General features: G+C 37.2%; 1 protein-coding gene across 5 annotated transcripts; it reads left to right on the top strand.

Moving 5' to 3' along the window:
- The first annotated feature begins 1973 nt into the window (after window positions 1-1973).
- On the top strand, window positions 1974-21762 carry LOC103448005 (uncharacterized). 5 transcript variants are annotated; one of them, XM_070808886.1, is made up of 7 exons: window positions 1974-2307; window positions 4226-4456; window positions 4760-4885; window positions 15402-15468; window positions 15611-15723; window positions 21252-21318; window positions 21461-21762. In XM_070808886.1, exons 1-7 carry the CDS (start codon window positions 1989-1991, stop codon window positions 21594-21596), a joined length of 1059 nt encoding a protein of 352 aa, XP_070664987.1. In that variant the 5' UTR covers window positions 1974-1988; the 3' UTR covers window positions 21597-21762. The 5 variants fall into 5 exon arrangements, with proteins under 5 accessions (XP_070664987.1, XP_070664989.1, XP_070664988.1 ...); XM_070808888.1 differs by lacking the exon at window positions 4760-4885; XM_070808887.1 differs by lacking the exons at window positions 4760-4885; window positions 15611-15723 and adding an exon at window positions 14660-14721 and having other exon boundaries at window positions 15402-15470.
- Window positions 21763-21820: the final 58 nt, after the last annotated feature.

Here is a 21820-nt window from a genome sequence, read left to right as displayed (position 1 = left end):
GTTGTTTAACATTCTGGCGTCTGATGTAAACATTTCAATTCATCCTTAATAATATTTGAATTTCGAAAAAAAAAGACAGTACTTTATGAAACTAAACTATTTATGAAATTGAACACTATTTACGAAACTGAACAATACTATACTATTTATGAAACTGAACGGTACTACACTATTTATTGGTCCAAATTCATAAATAATATCTAGTTTTTGGTTCACTTTCATAAATAGTGCCTAGCTTATTTCATAAATAATGTATAGTAATCGGTACAGTTCATAAATAATGTCTCATTCTTGGTCAAATTTCATAAATAGTACCTAGTTCTTGATCCATTTTCATATATAGTGCCTAGGTCTTGGTCATGTTTCATAAATAGTATCTAGTTCTTGGTCCAGTTTTATAAATAGTGTATAGTAATTGGTACAATTTCATAAATAGTGTATCTTTCTTGGTCTAGTTTCATAAATAATGTTTCTTTCTTGGTCTAGTTTCATAAAAGTGTCTCTTAGTCCAGTTTTTTTGTTTATTTTAAGAAATAATGCCTTCTCCAGCTTTGTTGCATCCTCTGAGCAACAACCACATTCATGATGGTGATGATGGTGGTGGATAGGATCCTCGTCACCTCTACCAAATGGTTCTCAGTGAACCCTATCACCCACCACCCTATGCAACCCAACCTCCCCTGACTCTTCCTCCGCGATCCTATCCACCACCTCTCAATCACCTCCGATTCCCACACACCCTATCCTCCACGACCCATCTCTACCGATGACAGACATGAATCAGAGAGAGAAAAGCAGCGTTGCTTGTGTTTGTTAGGGTTTCATGGGTTTCATGGCAGTTTCAATCTTCCTAATACTTTTTTTTTATTTTTTTTCATAAACAAATGTTGGAAAAAGCAAAAGAGTAATTACAGGGATCCTATCTCCTGTCAAGGATCTGGAAAAATCATTTTTCAGAATTTTGATTAAAATACTTGGTGTTTACATTCAGAATCGAGCATCCAATTTGTAGGAATTGGGAGAAACAAAAAAAAGTACATGTAAGCAAAAAAAGCATCCAATTTGATCATATATCCTCACAAATATATTTTTCTTTCTAAATATATAAAGTTTAGAGTGCCAAATGAGAATTTTGAAGTGCCTATAACAATTCCTTTAAGAAATTCAAATATTTAATGGGAGACATTGAATACAATACACATTAATTAATTTGAATTGAGGACATATCAATGGACTATAATCAATATGTAATCTAATACCAGATTTTTATTAAATTTCAATCTCTTTTAAGGATTAAAGGTAAAAATTAAAAAAATTAAAAAAAATAAAGTTCAAAAAAATAAAAAAAATTAAAATAAAAAAACCATTACAAAAAAATCCAACTTGTAGTAATAAAAACACTTAAAGGCAAAATAGCTAGAAGTGTTTCTGAGCACCGGCCTCTTCTCCGAGAGCTCAATATAAATGTGTGGTTGTTATCATGGCATGCAGGGCATTATGGACCTGGCTTCTCTGTCCTCTCACTTCTCATACACTTTCATTTCTTTCTATTTGTGCGATCACGGTTAAGTCACGTTAATATTTTATATTACTATTGTTTTTTGTCTTATCATCTCTAGAAAAAAAAATTAATATAAAATGCTGACGTGGCTTAACCGTGACCGCATAAAATAGGAGAGGATGAGAGTGTATGGGAAGTGGGAGGGTAGAGAAGCTGGATCCGGGCATTATCCCTTCATTCTCTCTCTCTCGCACCGACATGATTTATGTCGCAAGAGGGCTTGACAGCTAAGTGGAGAGGACATATAGCCACTTCGACAACCTCGAGCTTTCTATCACTCATTTTTATCTTATATTGAAAAAGCAAAACAATAATAGTGAGTAACTGTTATTAACACTTCAAAAATTTTGTTATAGAATAATTCTAATTATAGAAAGTTTGGAATACAAAATTAGATTTTTGAAGTGTAAATAACAATTCCGTAATAATGACGATGAAAAGAGAAGTTGCTGATCATCAAAGGGACCGTGTGGACTGTATGCACTGTGCAGGGTCGGCTTTATATACACACACTATGTGTACACACACCCCACATATTTCTGCGTTTGATTCTGCTCCCATCCCACTTCTTTCTTTGCTCTTGGTTTTTGTTGAGAGAGAGAGAGAGATGGGGACGCTGCCGCCAAGGTCGGTAGCAGTAGATGATGCTCGAGTAGAGGATGCAAAAGTTGGCCAAGAAGAAGCTGATCGTGATCGCCAACAGAAGCAACTCGATGCTGGCGCTCTTTTTGTTCTCAAATCCAAAGGTACATATACAAATGATCTCTTGACAAATTCTATATATAATGTGCATACACATGTTGATGAGATTATGAATCTAAGAGAAGTCTCATCTAATAGTTTAAATAATTTTGAGATCTCCCTTTTATAAAAAAATGATTTTAAAATCGATGATCACGGTCTCTTAATTATAATATTAGACCATTCACATATTCATTCTCACAAATTACCAATTTTAGATGTAACATAGAAGTTCCGTTTGTATTTTTTGTTTCTTTAATGCTGTGATGGTCTCTTTAACCGTGGTCGTTTTGGTCCTCTCATACCATAGACATCATAAAAATGAGTGCTACTAGATCCACCATATTGTCCTATTTCTACACCCCACTTTATAATCTCACCTACCATAAAAAATTAAAAATTTAAAATCCTATTAATCCACCCCAATTATTCCTAAAATAACCTCAAATATCTAAATCCATTTTTTTTTTTCACCCCAACTGCATCATCAATCGAACGGCCTCGATTTGAAGCTAGTTGACGTTGGCCCAAATGCCAAATTGCTTGAATTTCCAATAAACAGATTATAATTATAAAAGCATGGTGAAGTTATGAATCAAATTTGAAAGAGATAACATTACTTGGTGAAGGAGGTGATAGGTGATGTTGGTAGAGAGGACTTGGGCTGTGCAGTCTCCATTGGACATAAGAGCCTCTCTCCTTGAAATTCCATCTACATCTACAGCATGCAAATCGAATGATGATAGGTTTATAGAACCCCTAATACCAACTTTATGACAAATCTGAACAGAACAATAAACAACCATGGAACGATCTCGAGATGCGGCCACTGCGCGCGAGACTCAACCTGGAATAACTAGACCATCAGTCATCGTCGTCAATATTGTGGAGGCAGATGGTGGGTCCGAGAACTCAATTTTCTTGGAGCAGTTTGAGATTGACGAAGGGACCCGACGAGGTGTTGGGGTTGTTGGTGACCGAGAGCGTATGTGTTTGACGGTGGTGGTAGTTGAATGGTGGTGGTGGTGGTGGTGGTGGTCTGCAATCTTTCTCTCTTTCCCTCTCTGGGGGTTGGACATTCGGGCGACGCCACCCTGGGATCGGATGTCAGCGGGGAAGCACTTGAGAGCCATGACGGCGTAGGCCTCCTCGGCGTTGCGAGCGTGGGTGGGGAGATTTTTCCAAGTCCTTTGATGTAATTTTACAAAAGGGTAAAAATGGTAGTAAATTTTTTATAAACTAGTGGGGTGGGAAGATAAGACAATGGGTGGGCTTATCAGCACTCTAAAAAATTCTAATTCATTCATTTTTTTTCTTCTTCATTTTTCTCGTCAAATATGGATTAGTTTAATGCATATACCTATACTAATGAAGTTTTACTATTTCACAATTCATATGGGAATTGTTATTAGAACTCTAAAAATCTCATTTTGCACTCCAAACTTTTTATAATTAAAAAAAAAATACACTTGTGAAGGGTGTAGAATGAGATTTTGGAGTGCAAATAACAATTCTCATTCATATATATGGCCCAAAATTCTCATTGTTATATTGTTTCTTCACACAACTGGTACACGTTGGTTGTTGACCGTGTAACTTATTTGCAGTGTACATACATATGTGCTCTCGATATACTTTAGGGCCGGGAAGTTTTAGCCGTTTAGGTTTTTTTATATATGTTTGTTGGGCATACTGTTTTGGTACTACTAAAATCAAAAGACAAGATGAGATACTATAACCATATATATGTAGTGACAGAATCAAAATTCTAACCCGAGGTGGGATTAACTAATTTATTATTCTGTCTCATGGACAACCAACTACACATGCATACATATTATTTCTTCGTAAAAGATGATACAAATATTCCCATTTTTATTTTTCTTGTTAGAAAGATTTGAAGTAGTAGTATTGTTGATGTAGGATCGTGGGTGCACTGCGGTTATCACTTGACAACATCAATTGTTGCTCCACCACTTCTAAGTTTGCCGTACGCTTTCACCTTCCTCGGATGTATGGCCGGAATTTTGTGTTTGGTCATCGAAGCACTAGTTACTTTCTACTCATACAATTTAATCTCTTTGGTTTTTGAAAACTATGCTCAATTGGGTCGTCGCCATCTCCGATTGAGAGACATGGCTCTTGACATTCTAGGTATGTACAATTTGAAAACCCTTTTTTGGCATCTCATTTCTTAATTATGTCCATTTGTCGTTAATTAAGTTTTTAATGTTATTACTAACGATGATACTACTGGAATAAAAAAAAAAAAAGGAGAAAGGAAAAACCTATGCATTATGACAATCCACTACTTGCTCGTTAATATGGTTAAAGTGTTATTATATTGATATGTTACTTTACACATAGAGATGGTGTTTTCTAAGTCTTGAGTTCACCATTTACGATTTAGGGTTCTGTGTTTCAATTTGAATAATACATGTGCTATAAATTTAGCAGGTTTTAGTCGACATATCGACATATGCCACATTGCTTCACATGGGTCGTTGCAGCCAACTTTAAGAGTCAAGAAATGCCTGCCACTGTTTGTGGCCCAAGCTAGTGGTCTCCCTCATCTCATTAGAGGCATGATTGATAAGTATTAAATATCGTTGTCAAAATATAACATATACGCTCAGTACTACAGTATTGTGGTACTTCACTTCACTTGAAAATGAGAAGTTTTAGGTTCAAATCTCGTGGATGACAAATTTGATACCAAATTAGGTTGCCCATTTGGTGGTTTAGCCTAACTCCCCCTCTCCCTAGTGTAAAAATATCGATATACTAAAAAAAATAATATAACATATGATAAGCTTACCTTTTTTTTTAATGTAGATAATATCGTTTGTTCATAAATAAATAACATATGATATCAATACATAGAGCAATTAATAAGTGTTTAATTGCCTTGATAGTTAGAGTTTTTTTTCTTCAACTTATTGCATTATGGCTTGAAACCTTTCATCTTTTCCTTAGTGTAGAACAATATATAATATCTTGGGCAAAAGACTGTTTACTACCCTTATGTTTCGTGATTTTCAACATTTAGTACATCAAGTTTTTTTCGTCCCAGAGTCATACCTAAAGTGTAAATTTTGGAACAGTCTCATACATCCGTTAGTCAAATTGTTAAGTCTGCCGTTAACAGTGATGTGGCGTCTATGTGGACAATGACTGGACGTCACGTGTCATTCACGTGAAAATTTAAAAAATATATATATATATATATATAGATTATAAAATAATAAATAAATAAATTAAAAAAAAACGTTTTTTTTTTCTTCTTCCTTCTTCTTCCTCTGAATCTGGGTAGCAGATTCGTTTTTTTTTTTTTTCTTTCTTCTTCCTCCTTCCTCCTCCTTCTTCTTCTTCCTTCTTCCTTCTCCTTCTTCCGAATCTGCCCTTTTTTTTTTCTTCTTCCTCTTTCTTCTTCTTCCTTCTTCTTCCTCATTCTTCTCCTTCTTCTTCCTTCTTCTTCTTCTTCTTCTTCTTCTTCTTCGAATCTGCCCAGTTTTTTTTTTTTTTCTTCTTCCTCCTTCATTCTCCTTCTTCTTCTTCTTCCTTCTTCTTCCTCCTTCGAATCTGCCCAATTTTTTTTTTCTCCTTCTTCCTCCTTCCTTCTCCTTCTTCTTCATCTTCCTTCTTCTTCCTCTTCTTCGAATCTGCCCAGTTTTTTTTTTTTTTTTTTTTTGCTTCTTCTTCCTCCTTCCTTCTCCTTCTTCTTCTTCTTCCTTCTTCTTCATCTTCTTCGAATCTGCCCAGTTTTTTTTTTCTTCTTCTTCCTCCTTCTTCCTTCTCCTTCTTCTTCTTCTTCTTCTTCGAATCTGCCCAGTTTTTTTTTTCTTCTTCCTCTTTCTTCCTCCTTCCTTCTCCTTCTTCTTCTTCCTTCTTCTTCCTCCTTCTTCCTTCTCCTTCTTCTTCTTTCGAATCTGCCCAGATTCGGTTTTTTTCTTCTTCCTCCTTCCTTCTTCTTCCTCCTTCTTCCTTCTTCTTCTTCTTCTTCTTCTTCTTCTTCTTCTTCTTCTTCTTCTTCTTCTTCTTCTTCGAATCTGCCCAGTTTTTTTCCTTTTTTTTTTCTTCTTCCTCCTTCTTCTTCCTCCTTCCTTCTCCTTCTTCTTCTTCTTCTTCTTCTTCCTTCTTCTTCCTCCTTCTTCCTTCTCCTTCTTCTTCTTCTTCTTCTTCCGAATCTGCCCAAATTCGGGTTTTTTTTATATTTTATTTTATAATTTTATAATATATATATATATTATTTTATATTTTTTTTTAAATTTCCACGTGAATGATACGTGGCGCCCAGTCATTGGCCACATGGGCGCCACGTCACAGTTAATGGCAGACTTAACAGTTTGACTAACGGATGTATGAGACTGTCCCAAAATTTACACTTTAGGTATGACTCTGGGACGAAAAAAAATTGATGTACTAAATGTTGAAAACCACGAAACATGAGGGTAGTAAACAGTCTTTTACCCTAATATCTTTTGTAATAAAAGAAATATAGAGCAATTAGAAGTGTTTGTAGATGCATTAGTGACAACAATGTTCACCACCATTACTAGTATTTAGTTAACCAGTGCCATCACCAGATTCGAACCAAAGACATATCGTTTACAGGTGGAAAGAAATATCATTAGACCGTATTACTAAGTGACTGCTTTTTTCTACATAATGAAGAAAAATTGAGAACGATTCACTCTCTAATCAGGTAGAAGACTTTTGTTAGTACGAAAAACTTTAGATACATATAATCACCTGCAAAATAATAATGTGCATCAAGTAAACCGAGTGTTTTTAAGCCTTCCACCTATATTATGTTTCTTCTCAGTTTGGGGTCTTCATTATTTTATCTTTTCCTTTATTGGAAAATACTTTTTTTTTTGTGATCTTTAGTAATATCTTTTACTTTATCTCTGTTTATTTCAATTTATAATTATTGAGTTGTTATCTTTATATATACTAGCATTTGCCTACACATTTTGTGTGTATGAACACATTTTTTTAGAAAATGAGGAGAGAGGGAGAGAGACAGAACGTGGGGGGAGTGAGAGGTTTTTGTTTTCAGTTTTTTATTTTTATTTTTAATATTGGAGGTATTTTAACATTACATGTAGGTGAGGCTTCAATAAAAAAAAGTAAAATTTGGACCTGTGAAATTATATTATTGCCCATCATTTTTTTTTTTGTGATAGAAGACTAAGTAGTCTATTTTCACCCTCTTTTGGTTGACAAAAAGGGTTTCGTATATATATATATATATATATATATATATATTTGCTTAAGGGGAGGGATTCCCATTTTTCTAAAAAAATGGGGACACGCTCCCCACCGTTGGATTTAACTATAATGAAATTATGTGGTTGAGATTGTGTAACCTATGCTTTAATCTCAACTACACAATTTCATTGATTTAGAAAATTGGAATATCCCCAAAGTTCCAACTTCTGATATTTATTAGAAGGGAACATTTGAATTTAAATAAGACTATTTAATAAAAACGGTTGAAAAATCATTTCCGTCACTAATGCTAATATAGACGTCCAACTACTCTCTCAACATCAAATAGATCAGCATATGAAAAAGGGTTACAACTATTTGCACATAGGTCTAGTACACGTTGCAATGAAACCGTTAACTAGAACAGGGTTAAATACCTCAATTCTACTTTGTCTAAGGGATAAATGTCACATAAACTTTATTAATTCCATGTTGGGATTAGTAAAGTCTTCTTTAAGTGAGGGGCCAATTTACTTTAATTGTTACCCGAACTTTTCAATGTCATTATCCGACCCCGGAATCTTAAAGACCCTTACTTAAGTGTGGATACACAAGGGTATGATATGGACCCTGGATCACTAAACCTAGCTGTGATTTATCAAATTGCATATAAGGTTATGAATACCATTGTACCCCGAGCCAAAGTCATGGATAGTAAGGGACAAACCGTTTTATTCCAAGCTAATTTAGGAAAAGCACATACAACGGTACCCAAAATGATTTGGTGGATTGAAGTTACTCTACCTGAAAGATGGAGATTGCAGGATGCAATTCCTCCTCAACATATCCAAAACCGATAACCTAGCCGTATTAACCAATATGATGATGGAGATTTAGAAATACATTTTAACAATGATAGGTTAACCATGCTAAGTTTAGGATCCCGAAGAAGTGTTGATTCCCTTAGGCAAAACCTTTGCAAAACAAATTCCGTTAGGAATACAACACCTGAAAAAAGCTCGTATGTGCAAGACGATGAAAGGACTATCCTAGAAGGCCTTAGAAAGACCCAAGAATAAGTGCATTACCCCTTCTATAAGGTCGAGAATACTAGAGCCACAACTCCTTCTAGGAACTCTAGGAATCTACCCCTACAACTAGAATTTACATGGGACGATGTTGAATCCAACATCTATGGAATAACAAAATTTGAACTAGATAGAGACTTCATTGAGAAAGATTATCTCAGTGAAGAGAATGGCTAGAAAAAGCCTATAGCTTATAAAGAAGAGCTTTCTTAAAGAAAATTCACTATACTTTCATGATAGAAAAGGGGATTAATGCAATATTTTTCCCTTGATATGAATTGTGTGCTAAGAAATACAATTTTCCTGAATACACTCAATGTATAAGCACTCTAGAAAATCCATTTAAGACTTATACAACAAGAGAAAGAAATGAAGAAAAAGAAATATGTCCACTAGAAAAATCCATCCAGATCAATTATAAGGGAACAATTGCCTTTCCTTATAGAGAAGCTCCTGATGAAGGACAATAAGCCTCTATAAAAAATGGAGTTGCTGTTGTGATACAATAGATCAATTATACTAACCTGTTTCTTCAATTTTTAGGATGACAAGCCTCTAGAATAGAATAGAGAACTCATTGAAGACAAATGATTCTCTCAAGTCTAGATTTCGAAACCCTAAAGAACCAAAAACATCGTCAAATTCTTCTGAATGAAAGAAAAAGACAGACCAACCAATGTTTAAACCAACTCTTGAACTTAAAGACAACAAGCTAGGAAACGATGATAATTTTATTGATGCTCTGGCAAAGATGTTAAGTTCAATAAAATTATCAGAACCAAATGTCTCAGTCATTACTGAAATTCAAATTGCTAATTTGCAAGAGGAATTTGACGAATCAACCCTAGACTCACAAAGGAATAGGATAAGACAAGGACACAAGGTTACGAGAACACATATCCTAAAGAACTATTATCATAGGCCAACCCCTGTAGATCTTTAATTTGAAGATAATGATATGGGTGAAAATGTTCAGTATGATGAAAGATCAATTGTTGAATGGAACATTGATGGACAAACAGATTACCAAGTAATCAATATTATGAGACATATGATGATGTTCTCATCTGCTATTAAATTACAAGTAAACTCTAATAGTGCCATTGCACAGGCTATAATAGCAGGATTTATAGGTCAATTGCATGGATGGTGGGATTTTTACCTAAGCGAAGAAGCAAAGAGACAAATCCTTGCTACCACGAAGGTAGGAGAAATCAATGGACAAATAGTAGCTCAAGAAAATGCGGTGAATACTCTAATCTACACCATTACCCTACACTTTGTTGGATCTACTGAGCTACAACAAGATAGGTCTAGAGAATTCTTAATGAATTTAAAATGCCGACTTTGTCTCATTTTAGGTGGTATAAATATGTTTTCTATGCCAAGGTTTATCTTAGATCCGATTGTAATGCTGATTTCTGGAAAGAAAAATTTCTTTCTGGATTACATCCTCTGTTCGCTGAAAAAGTGCGAAATTGGATAAAAGACAAATTTGGAAGAGTTATACCTTATGATAGTTATACCTATGGAGAACTTACCTATGAAATATGTGCTGAATGACTAGCACTTTGTAATGATATAAAGCTAAAAAGACAAGTTGATAAGCAAAGAACCTTAGGATCTAAAGAAATGGGAGATTTCTGCGAACAATTTGGCTTTAAACCTAAAGGACGATCTTCTTCCAAGAAACCCTTTTGGAAAACCAAAAAATTTCCTAGAAAATACTTGGAAGAAAATCCCCATAAATCATCAAAACCTTTGAGGTCATTTTGCAAGCGAAAATTTCAATCTCACAAACAAAAAAGGGAGGGAGAAAAGGATCAGATAAAAAGCCTCTTGTTTGCTACAAGTGGAAAAGTTGAACATATGAGACCTCAATGCCAAATGAAAAAGAAAATCAATAATCTCAATCTAGATGAAGGTTTAAAAAAGTAAAGGATAAGTAAAGACAACAATGAAAAATGATAAAATAGGCATAAAGTAGGGAAGCAAACTCATATTAATTTATTAAACTTCAACTTCAATGTTACAGGATAGCACCGAAATTGCAAGAGAAACAATAAACAAACATTCAAACACTCAATAATATAGTTTAAAATGTGAAAGTTTTTCGTCGTGATTACAACTGAGCTCGAAGGCTCTATATATAGAAAACTAAAAGCAAACCCAAACGCCAGGTGTCACACAGGTAGCGAAGCATCAAAAAGCAGCCTACAATAATGAGTGGCATCTTCACTTTTTGCAATGACACTGATAGAGCTTCACATGGAGCAACAGAAAGATTCTTGAAAAAAACACATACCAACAAGCAGCTACAAGAACTATAGGACAATTATTCAAAAAGGAATAAAAACTAACGTCTAGATTTCAAACAAACAGCATCTTATCTTCTATTTTTTTAGAGAAAAAGCATTTCATGCTTTATTTCTTTGGACGGATATGAGGACATATTCCATAGCAGTCATCCTTATTATCATTTCCATAGTCTTCGTCATCTAGGTCGTCCAACTCAAGGATTTTGAGAACCTTTTCTCTTAGATCTTTCGTCGAACAAGATGGGCTGGACTCAATTAAAGACTTAAGTCTTTCAGTCTTTGGTGATGATGATGATTTAGGGGATGAATGGGAAGGTTCAATAGTGCACTGCCTATCAGGCAAGATTTTTCTAGCCTTGAAAACATCTGGCTTAAGCTGATCCAGGTAAAACTTGTCCCACAAACGGATAAGAGCTGTCTTTCAAGCTAGGGAACGAAATCCCAAGCACCATTATCATCATCAACAAAACCATAGTCTCATTTCAGGATCCACGGGGGTTCATAAAATATCATGAACCAGAGAAACATCTTCATTTTTTCAGGATAATCAGCATTTTCTTTACTAAAATTAATCATGTTCCTTGGACTGAGGAACAAACCCGAGCTGTACAGCTTTTGAAGAAAAAGGTCAAAGAACTCCCGTGCTTAGCATTGGCAAATCCAGAAGCATTCAAAATAGTGGAAACTGACGTTTCTGAGGAAGGCTGCGAAGGAGTTTTGAAACAAAAAACTGAAGACGGCAAAGAAGCCTTAGTTCTCTTCACTTCTGGTGTCTAGAAAATAGCCTAGAAAAACTATTCAACTGTTTAGAAAGAACTTTTATCTATAGTCCATGCAACTACTAAATTTGAAAGCAATCTTCTTAACAAGCAGTTCCTGATAAGGGTAGACAGTAAGGCTGCTAAAGATATATTGTTGAAAGATGTTAAAAATTTAGCATTAAAACAAATATTTTCCAGATGGCAAGGGATATTGTTAGCATTTAATTTTAATATTGAACATGTTAAAGGTGAATGCAACTCTTTGCCTTTTAACTCGTGAATTTTTGCAGGGCACGTCAAAGAAAGAAGGAGCATAATCTAGCCCTCACTAAAAGAGGCTCTACCTTAATCCAGAGAGGTTCTCCTTCATCCTTCCAAAATCCAAACCCAATCTCATATGCTCTCCCTTATAACAAAGGCAGGGAGAATGGTGTAGCTGACAATCTTTTCAGATGCACCATTGTGATTCCTCTTATGAAAATAGATTCCGATTTACTGTTATCTCCAAGATAGGTTGGTGAAAAATACCACCAAGATCATATTCGTCCGTTTCTCAAGCCAAAATATTGGTACGAAAGACTTCTGATAGAGACCGAATCAGTCGATGTTATTCATAGATATAGGAGTGAAACGAACAACATGATTGCGTTTTAAAAAATTACGATACTGAAAGTTATCTCTCTAGAAGAATGGGGAAATAACCCCTATCATTTGCATCTACACTCCAGCCCTGATATGAGTCCAAGAAGGTATAATTTATGGGATTACTAGAAAGCTTGGGATGTAGTGTTATGTTTCCAAAACCTTCGTTATTCCCACATCTGGTTCATCTAGTTTCATCTTAGAACTCTGAAAGAGATTCCTAATTGGTTTAGAACATGGTTCATTGTTTGGGGTCCAAATTTGGATTATTTGCCCCAAGTAATTGATGATTCTTTACTAGATAATATTAGTAAAGAAAATACTGATTATCTTGAAAAAAAAAATTGTTTCTCTGGTTCATGATATTTTATGAACTCCCTTGGATTCTGAAATGGGACTATGGTTTTGTTGACAACGATGATGGTGCCTGGGATTTCGTTCCCTAGCTTGAAACACAGCTCTTTATCCGTTGGTGGGACAAGTTTCACCTGGATCATCTTAGGCTAGATGTTTTCAAGGCCAGAAGAATCTTGCCTGATAGGCAGTGCGCTATTGAACCTTCCCGTTCATCCCTTGAATCATCATCATCATCAAAGACTGAAAGACTTAAATCTTTAATTGAGTCCAGCCCATCTTGTTTGAAGAAAGATCTAAAAGAAAAGGTTCTGAAAATCCTTGAGTTAGACGACCTAGATGACGAAGAGATAAGATCTGAAGACGTGCCATCTTAGCATAACATGGATGAAGACTATGGAAATGATAATGAGGATGATTGCTATGGAATATGTCCTCCTATCCGTCCAAAGAAATAAAGCATGAAGTGCTTTTTCTCTGAAAAAATAAATGATAAGATGTCTGTTTGAAATCTAGATGCCAGTTTTTATTCCTTTTTGAATAATTGTCATATGGTTCCTGTAGCTATTTGTTGGTATGTGCTTTTTTCAAGAATATTTTTGTTGCTCCACGTGAAGCTCTGTCAGTGTCATTGTAAAAAGTGAAGATGCCGCTCATTATTGTAGGCTGCTTTTTGATGCTCTGCTGTGTTACACCCACCCCCAATTTAAATCGTATTTTCACTAAGTTTGAGTTTATCTTGCTTTTAAAATTGTTTTTGGGTCTTAATGTGTGTGCCCGTGGGGCCCTCTTTCCTTTTTGGTCTCCCCTACCCGTCCTCCTTTCTTCTCTTTTCCCTTTGGCCACGTGAGTCTCCCTCTCCCCTTTTCTTTTATTTTTTCTGAAAAGTCTCTCTCTCTCTTCTCTCTCTTTCTCTCCCATATTCTCTCTTCCTCTGCAACACCATGAACGAACATCAAAGCTTGTAGATCGAGCTTGAAACCAACCCCATTTTACTCCTCTCATACTCGTGAACACAACCATACCAACCAAACCAAGAATGGACGAGTTTTGACTCGCCAACTCGGAAGGTCCGAACTCGGACGAGTTGAGTTCGACATGTTTTCAACCGAGTCGTGATGTTTTAGGACTCGACAAAGCCTCTACGCAACCCCCTAGGGTCCCTAGTCAAGGTTTGAGGAAGATTTGACGTGAAACAACTCGGTTTCGAGAAGTTCAAGTTTGACCCGTGCCTTTTGAGCCAATTTCCGGCCAAACCATGGCGAGTTGGCTGGGGTGAAAGGTATCAATCTCTTCGTCTAGCTAAGTACTATAACTTTCCTTTTTGTTTCACCCAATTTCGTTCAGTATTGAAGAAGTTATACTCATTTGAATCTTACCGAGTTTCCGGCGAGTCCGACGGCTTTCGAGGCGTTTTCCGGCCAAACCACGGCGAGTTAGACGTCGTGCAAGGTATAATTATCTTTGTCTCTTCGAGAACTACAACTTTTGTTTTTGTTTCACTCGATTTCGTTGAGTAACGAGAACGTTATTAATGTTTAAAGGTTGTTCAGTTTTCTGGCCGAATCCGGCCTTCCCTTCCATTTAACTCCGGCGAGCAACAACCCAAACCCAGGCCCTTTGGGCCTTTCCTACTGAGCCCAAACCAAAACCCTTTACTTTTAAGTTGTTTTTATTTTTATTTACTAAACTAAAGGCCTTTAGGCCATTTTCCTTTAGGGCCTTAGGCCCGTGCATCCAAAGCCTAAACCCTTTAACCTTTCCAACCCTAAACCTTAGCCGACTCAACCCTTTATGGGAAATATTCCATTAGGGAATATTCTGTCAGGGAATATTCTAGGATTATTCTATCGACTTTTACGAAAATTTAACCGGAATCCTTCTTAGGGTAATTCGACGTCCTGAATCCGTTTCCGACGTCTGTTTTCCCATTCAATTTCTATTATATAGTTTTATTAATTGGACCATTTATGTGCTTAGGGGCAATTATCTGTGGCGTTCCTTCTTCGATAGGTTGCGTGGCTCTTCGGCGGCGAAGTATTGTGAGTGGACCCCTTCTAAAAATGCATGTTTTGATAGTAGAAATGCATACAGGAAAAGCATGATTTAATGATTATGTTCTATGAAACATTTTGAGATAACATGCTTACTAAGGCTAGTTTGAATTATTACTATTTTTCCTATAACCCATGTTCTTATAGAATATCCGATGAATGACGATATGATATTTAGAACATGTTTTGAACACCTCTTTATAGTATAGATGATGGATGACTTTATACTATAAAGTTACTTTTCAATATATATATGTTCAATGGTTTTATATTTACCTAGTGGTCCTTTCCGCTACGGGACGTAGGGATAGATTCTGATCCGTCCCGGGCGACGGTTTGGTGTTGGCATAGGGCCTGGAGTATGTTTCCTCTGGCTAGTTAGCACAGGGACGGGGAGCCGGCATGGAGCCTGGAGTATATTTTCCTCTGACTGTCTGCTCAGAGACGGGGAGCCGGCATGGGGCCTGGGGGTTATCAGACATTCACTAGTGATTATTACATATGAGTTATGATTTGAGACATTGCACGACATGCTAGGTTTCGGAAAACCTATGTTTAACATTATATATGTGTTTTGATAAAACCTGGGGGTTAGTACGTTGATAACTGTTTTACTATATATATATATATCAACTTGGTCCACTCATGTTTGTTTTGCGCCCCTTCAGGACTTAGAATCGAGGCATACAATCCCGACATCCAGGCACTTCGCATCGGCATCTTCGAATCATTTCGGTGTAGGACCTATTCTTTTATTCATTCCATTTTATATTATTTCTTTTAGTATTCTAGTTAGTTGTGTGCTCTGAACACGTTCCTTAAATGCATATTCTTGATTCTTTTATATTTATAAGTCTTATATATTCCTTATTCTCAGCATTTGCACTCAACAAATGGCTTTCGTCACCCTCGGGTGTTGGCCAGCACGTGCCTATCTTGGTATTCGGGGAATATCGGGATCGGGGCGTGTCAGATTGGTATCAGAGCAAGGTTTGTTCAGAGCATACTTAGAATCTTCTCTTACTAAAGTAGTGTGTTGGTTTTGACATCATTTGGATGTTAGGCTTTCTGGATTTTGTGCCATTTGGCGCAGTTGTGCAAATCTTGCTATGTTTGAATTGTCACATTCTGGTTGAAATACAAGAATTCGTGTCGGGATTGTGCCTCATTGGTGACGTGTTTGAATTGTTGGACGACTTTCAACTTCGGATCGATACTCTGCAACATGCATTCCCTGGGAATGACAGGCAAAGTTGGTGTTACTTAGAAACGACAGGTTTTAGAAATCTCAGTTTGAGGAAGTCTGGTCAAGACCAACTGTAGATCCGAAATGGCGATGCCACTCTGCAACACGTGTTCCCTAGGAATTGCGGGCGGAGTCGGCTCTACATCGAAATCTTGGGAAACGGAAAAATCTTGGTGGTACGAATTGGTTAAGACCAACTGGAGACCTGAAATGGTGATATCACTATACGACATATGTTCCCTAGAAATGGCGGGCAAAGTCATATCTCTTGGAAATTGTTCGAAACATTCGAAGTGCGTGTTGGAAAATGCGAGTAAGCGTTAGCTGTTATGAAGTTAGTCGTAGTTGGTGGGAGCAAATCAATGTTCTCAGACTCGTTTCCATTGAGGACATTCGTGTGAATCTTTAGAATGAATCTTCGGGGATTGTTCTATCGATAACCTTCTTGTTTATTTAACGACGAAGTCAAGCTTCCTAACCTTTGACTGTCAGCTTCACACTAAATTCTTCGAGCGTTGACTTCGTTTAGTTTATATACTTTTCTTGGGAAACTCCTCGGTTGTAGACACTATTCTCATCAATTTCCCAAAATGGAGTTGCGATTCTTGTTGTTGTGGTAGTTAGACTTGAATGATGAAGACCTAAACTTTTTGGGATAAACAGACCCCTTGAATTTCACCTGGGTTTGGTACTCGGTGGTAAACCTTAGCTCCTTGTTCACGTACCTTTCGGTAGAGGTGAACTTAGCCTCTTGCTTGTGGCCCAACTGATCAGTGCTCTTGTCCGTTAACTGTCCAGCCTTGTAATTTTCAGTGTAATGGCATGAGGTTCTACCATATTCATCATTGTACGAAGATCGAGCTTTACTCTGAACTTCTCTGGACTCATTGAGCTTTGGTTTGCTCAGAGGCATCACTTTAAGGTAGCCAATTGTGTCACTGCATACATTCGCATGTTGCTTTGTATCTTCCTTCTTCGTTCATTCTGTTGATTCAGAGGTTTTATGTTTAAATTTTGAGCTTTGAAACAACTCTCACTAAGTATCGTGAATTGCGAAATGTCTTTGACCTCGTCAAATCTTATAAGCAGTTCTTAACTATTCTTGAGATCAGACCTGTTCCTTTTGGCTAAGAAGCCAGTCGACCTTATTGTGATGATTACCCAAATAATCATAAACAGTGGCTTCTATTTCTACAACTTAACCTTCCTTTGCTGGTTTGTTTCTTTATGTGAACTGGATCATGTCGGAACAATACACCGAGGGTGGAAAAAAAAAATGTTTGTTCTCGGCGTGGTTTCTCGTTCAAATCCCAATATCTTGTACTCCAGTTTTAATGGACTTGTTTTGACCCTCAAATTCTTAAGTGTTCTTTTAGCCTTCTCGACATGGTTTCTCACTCAATCAGTGAGGAATTCACGATCGATCATTTCGGCGAAAGTGTGCACCCAGTTCATGTCGATTCGGACATGAACGATAGGAGCATAACCTTTTCACAAGCTTACCAGACTTACCAGAAAGAATTCTAAGTGGGTGTGAAGTTTAAGCCGTCTTTTGGTAAGAGACTGGTGAAGATTGTAGTGCAGGTGATCAGCAGATTGCATCATTATCTTCATGCTGAACTGAATAGTCACGGCTCTTTATCTTGCTACAATTCATAACCATCATATCATGCTTTGGTAGACCTTTTCGATGATGTGATGTGTTCGCCTCAACGCAGTTTTCCACTACCTCTCACCAAGATCCTTCGATTCGAGAGCACGTGGGCGTGAGGTTTGAGCGGTCTTTTAGTAAGAGTTGGTTGAAGGTTTTAGTACAGAAGGTCAGCATATTGTATCACCATCTTACTATAATTCATGGGCATCACATCGGTTATTTTCCAACGATATGTGTTCATCTTAACGCATATTTCCACTGCTTCACTTCCGAACCTTATTGTTGTGAGTACGTGGTTGTCGAAACACTTCTAGCAGATCTGTTTGGTACATTCTAGGATGGCATTACAACACGGTCGAGGCGAGAATTGGATAATCTTTACACTTCTCTTGAAATGTGTGTACTCTCTTTTATTTTTAGGTTGACCATTTGCGTGTCGTACTTCTTTCCACCAACTTTGGCCTTGTTTGACTAGAAATCTGCAACTAAGCAAAAATGGAGAGGTGGTTTGAGCACTACAATAGCTCCAAAGAAGTACTGCTTATCGAAGAAGATGACTTATCATTTTCTGCTTGCTTGGCTCGAGCTTTTGGGTATGCTACTAACATGGTAGCCGTTTTTCTTGAATCTCAAGTTACAGTTTTAAAATGGGTTCTTCGTTGGCAAAATTTTGAAGTAGTTGGTCACATTTGGAAGAACTGAGGAAGATGGTGTGCTTGGTGCTAGATGGAATCATTACGACGACAGTTTTTGTTTTATTTGGTTTGGGTATGGCACTATTGCAACATGGTATGAGAGTTTCTACAGGTAACACTGGTTGGCAGAGGAGTATTGCAAACTTGTATTCGAAGGATCGAATTTTCGACGTGTGAGATTGTGCACCCTCAGGAAATCACTATTTGCTTAACGAGACAACAAATGGGTGGTCAATATCGCAGGCGGCCGACTGTGATATCAATGGCTTATTCGTTGGGTTCGTCAAGCAAATGGGCAGAAAGACCCGTCTTCAGCAGTGGTTACGGATTTGTTATTGTTGGGAGTCGATCCAAAGACACATCTATTCTTGGAGTACGTGAGGTTACAAATTCTTCGGCGAGACCCTCTCTCATTCTTTTTCAGTTTTGATTTTCAATATAAGTATTTTAACTTCCTTTACTTTAGTTAATTGTTTTTGTCATTTCAAATGTTTTGAGGAAAGTGTTTTCCGTTTTCAGTTTTAAGTTCAGCACAAGTTTTTGACCTATATGTTAGTACATATCTATTTTTGACGCTATAGTATTTTGTGTACTTATTTTTGACCTTCCGTCAATATATGTTTTCGATTTTATATTTTTATAAAGTATGTTTTTCTACTTTTACACTGATGGGGAAGAAAGTAAGACTTTGGAGGCATGATAGAGGATTTTGCAACCCGCTCGCGACGGTGTGGCATAGTCTTTTTTATGCATCCACTCTGACTTGATTTCGCTTTATACATATATTATTCTTCCTATTTTCGAGTCTTTAATTATAGTAAGTTATTTTAAATTTCAGGGACGAAATTCTTTTAAGGGGGGTAGATTGTTACACCCACTCCCAATTTAAATCGTATTTTCACTAAGTTTGAGTTTATCTTGCTTTTAAAATTGTTTTTTGGTCTTAATGTGTGTGCCCGTGAGGCCCTCTTTCCTTTTTGGTCTCCCCTACCCGTCCTCCTTTCTTCTCTTTTCCCTTTGTGCCCGTGAGTCTCCCTCTCCCCTTTTCTTTTATTTTTTCTAAAAAGTCTATCTCTCTCTCTCTTCTCTCTCTTTCTCTCCCGTATTCTCTCTTCCTCTGCAACACCATGAACGAACATCAAAGCTCATAAATCGAGCTTGAAACCAACCCCATTTTACTCCTCTCATACTCGCGAACACAACCATACCAACCAAACCAAGAATGGACGAGTTTTGACTCACCAACTCGGAAGGTCCGAACTCGGACGAGTTGAGTTCGACGTGTTTTCAACCGAGTCATGATGTTTTAGGACTCGGGAAAGCCTCTACGCAACCCCCTAGGGTCCCTAGTCAAGGTTTGAGAGATTTGACGTGAAACAACTTGGTTTCAAGAAGTTCAAGTTTGACCCGTGCCTTTCGAGCTAATTTCCGGCCAAACCATGGCGAGTTGGCTGGCGTTAAAGGTATCAATCTCTTCCTCTCGCTAAGTACTATAACTTTCCTTTTTGTTTCACCCAATTTCGTTGAGTATTGAAGAAGTTATACTCATTTGAATCTTACCCAGTTTCCAGCGAGTCCGACGGCTTTCGAGGTGTTTTCCGGCCAAAACATGGTTATTTAGATGTCGTCCGAGGTATCATTATCTTCGTCTCTTCGAGAACTACAACTTTAGTTTTTGTTTCACTCGATTTCGTTGAGTAACGAGAAAGTTATTAATGTTTAAAGGTTGTTCAGTTTTCTGGCCGAATCCGGCCTTCCCTTCCGTTTAACTCCGGCGAGCAACAACCCAAACCCAGGCCCTTTGGGCCTTTCCTACTGAGCCCAACCCAAAACCCTTTACTTTTAAGTTGTTTTTATTTTTATTTACTAAACTAAAGGCCTTTAGGCCATTTTCCTTTAGGGCCTTAGGCCCGTGTATCCTAAGCCTAAACCCTTTAACCTTTCCAACCCTAAAGCTTAGACGACTCAACCCTTTATGGGAAATATTCCGTTAGGGAATATTCCATTAGGGAATATTCCGTCAGGGAATATTCTAGGATTATTCTATCGACTTTTACGAAAATTTAACCGGAACCCTTCTTAGGGTAATTCGACATCCGTTTTCCCAAATTCAATTTCTATTATATAGTTTTATTAATTGGACCATTTATGTGCTTATGGGCAATTATCTGTGGCGTTCCTTCTTCGATAGGTTGCGCGGCTCTTCGGCGGCGAAGTATTGTGAGTGGACCCCTTCTAAAAATGCATGTTTTGATAGTAGAAATGCATACATGAAAAGCATGATTTAATGATTATGTTCTATGAAACGTTTTGAGATAACATGCTTACTGAGACTAGTTTGAATTATTACTATTTTTCCTATAACCCATGTTCTTATAGAATACCCGATGGATGACGATATGATATTTAGAACACGTTTCGAACACCTCTTTATAGTATAGATGATGGATGACTTTATACTATAAAGTTGCTTTTCAATATATATATGTGCAATGGTTTTGTATTTACCTAGTGGTCCTTTCCGCTACGGGACGTAGGGATAGATTCTGGTCTGTCCCGGGCGACGGTTTGGTGTTGGCATAGGGCCTGGAGTGTGTTTTCTCTGGCTATTTAGCACAGGGACGGGGAGCCGGCATAGGGCCTGAAGTATATTTTCCTCTGACTGTCTGCTCAGAGACGGGGAGCCGGCATGGGGCCTGGGGGTTATCAGACATTCACTAGTGATTATTACATATGAGTTATGATTTGAGACATTGCACGGCATGCTAGGTTTCGGAAAACCTATGTTTAACATTATATATGTGTTTTGATAAAACCTGGGGGTTAGTACGTTGATAACTGTTTTACTATATATATATATATATATATATATATATATATATATCAACTTGGTCCACTCATGTTTGTTTTGGGCCCCCTTCAGGACTTAGAATCGAGGCATACAATCCCGACATCCAGGCACTTCGCATCGGCATCTTCGAGTCATTTCGGTGCAGGACCTATTCTTTTATTCATTCCATTTTATATTATTTCTTTTAGTATTCTAGTTAGTTGTGTGCTCTGAACACGTTCCTTAAATGCATATTCTTGATTCTTTTATATTTATAAGTCTTATCTATTCCTTATTCTCAGCATTTGCACTCAACAAATGGCTTTCATCACCCTCGGGTGTCGGCCAGCACGTGCCTATCTTGGTATTCGGGGAATATTGGGATCGGGGCATGTCACTGCTGCCTGTGCGACACCTGGCATTTGGGTTTGCTTTTAGTTTTCAATTTATAGAGCCTCTGAGCTCAGTTGTAATCACAACGAAGAACTTTCACTTTGTAAACTATATTATTGAGTGTTTGAGTATTGTCTCTCTTTGCAACTTTGGTGCTATCTTGTAACATTGAAGTTGAAGATTAATAAATTAATGTGAGTTTGCTTCCCTACTTTATGCCTATTTTATTATTTTTCATTGCCGTCTTTATTTATCCTTTACTTTATCTC

Source organism: Malus domestica, chromosome 11 (genome assembly GCF_042453785.1).
Source record: "Malus domestica chromosome 11, GDT2T_hap1".
In the NCBI taxonomy this organism is placed as follows: Eukaryota; Viridiplantae; Streptophyta; class Magnoliopsida; order Rosales; family Rosaceae; genus Malus; species Malus domestica.
Note: the sequence above shows the minus strand (reverse complement) of the source record. Positions and strands in the feature narration are given on the sequence as shown.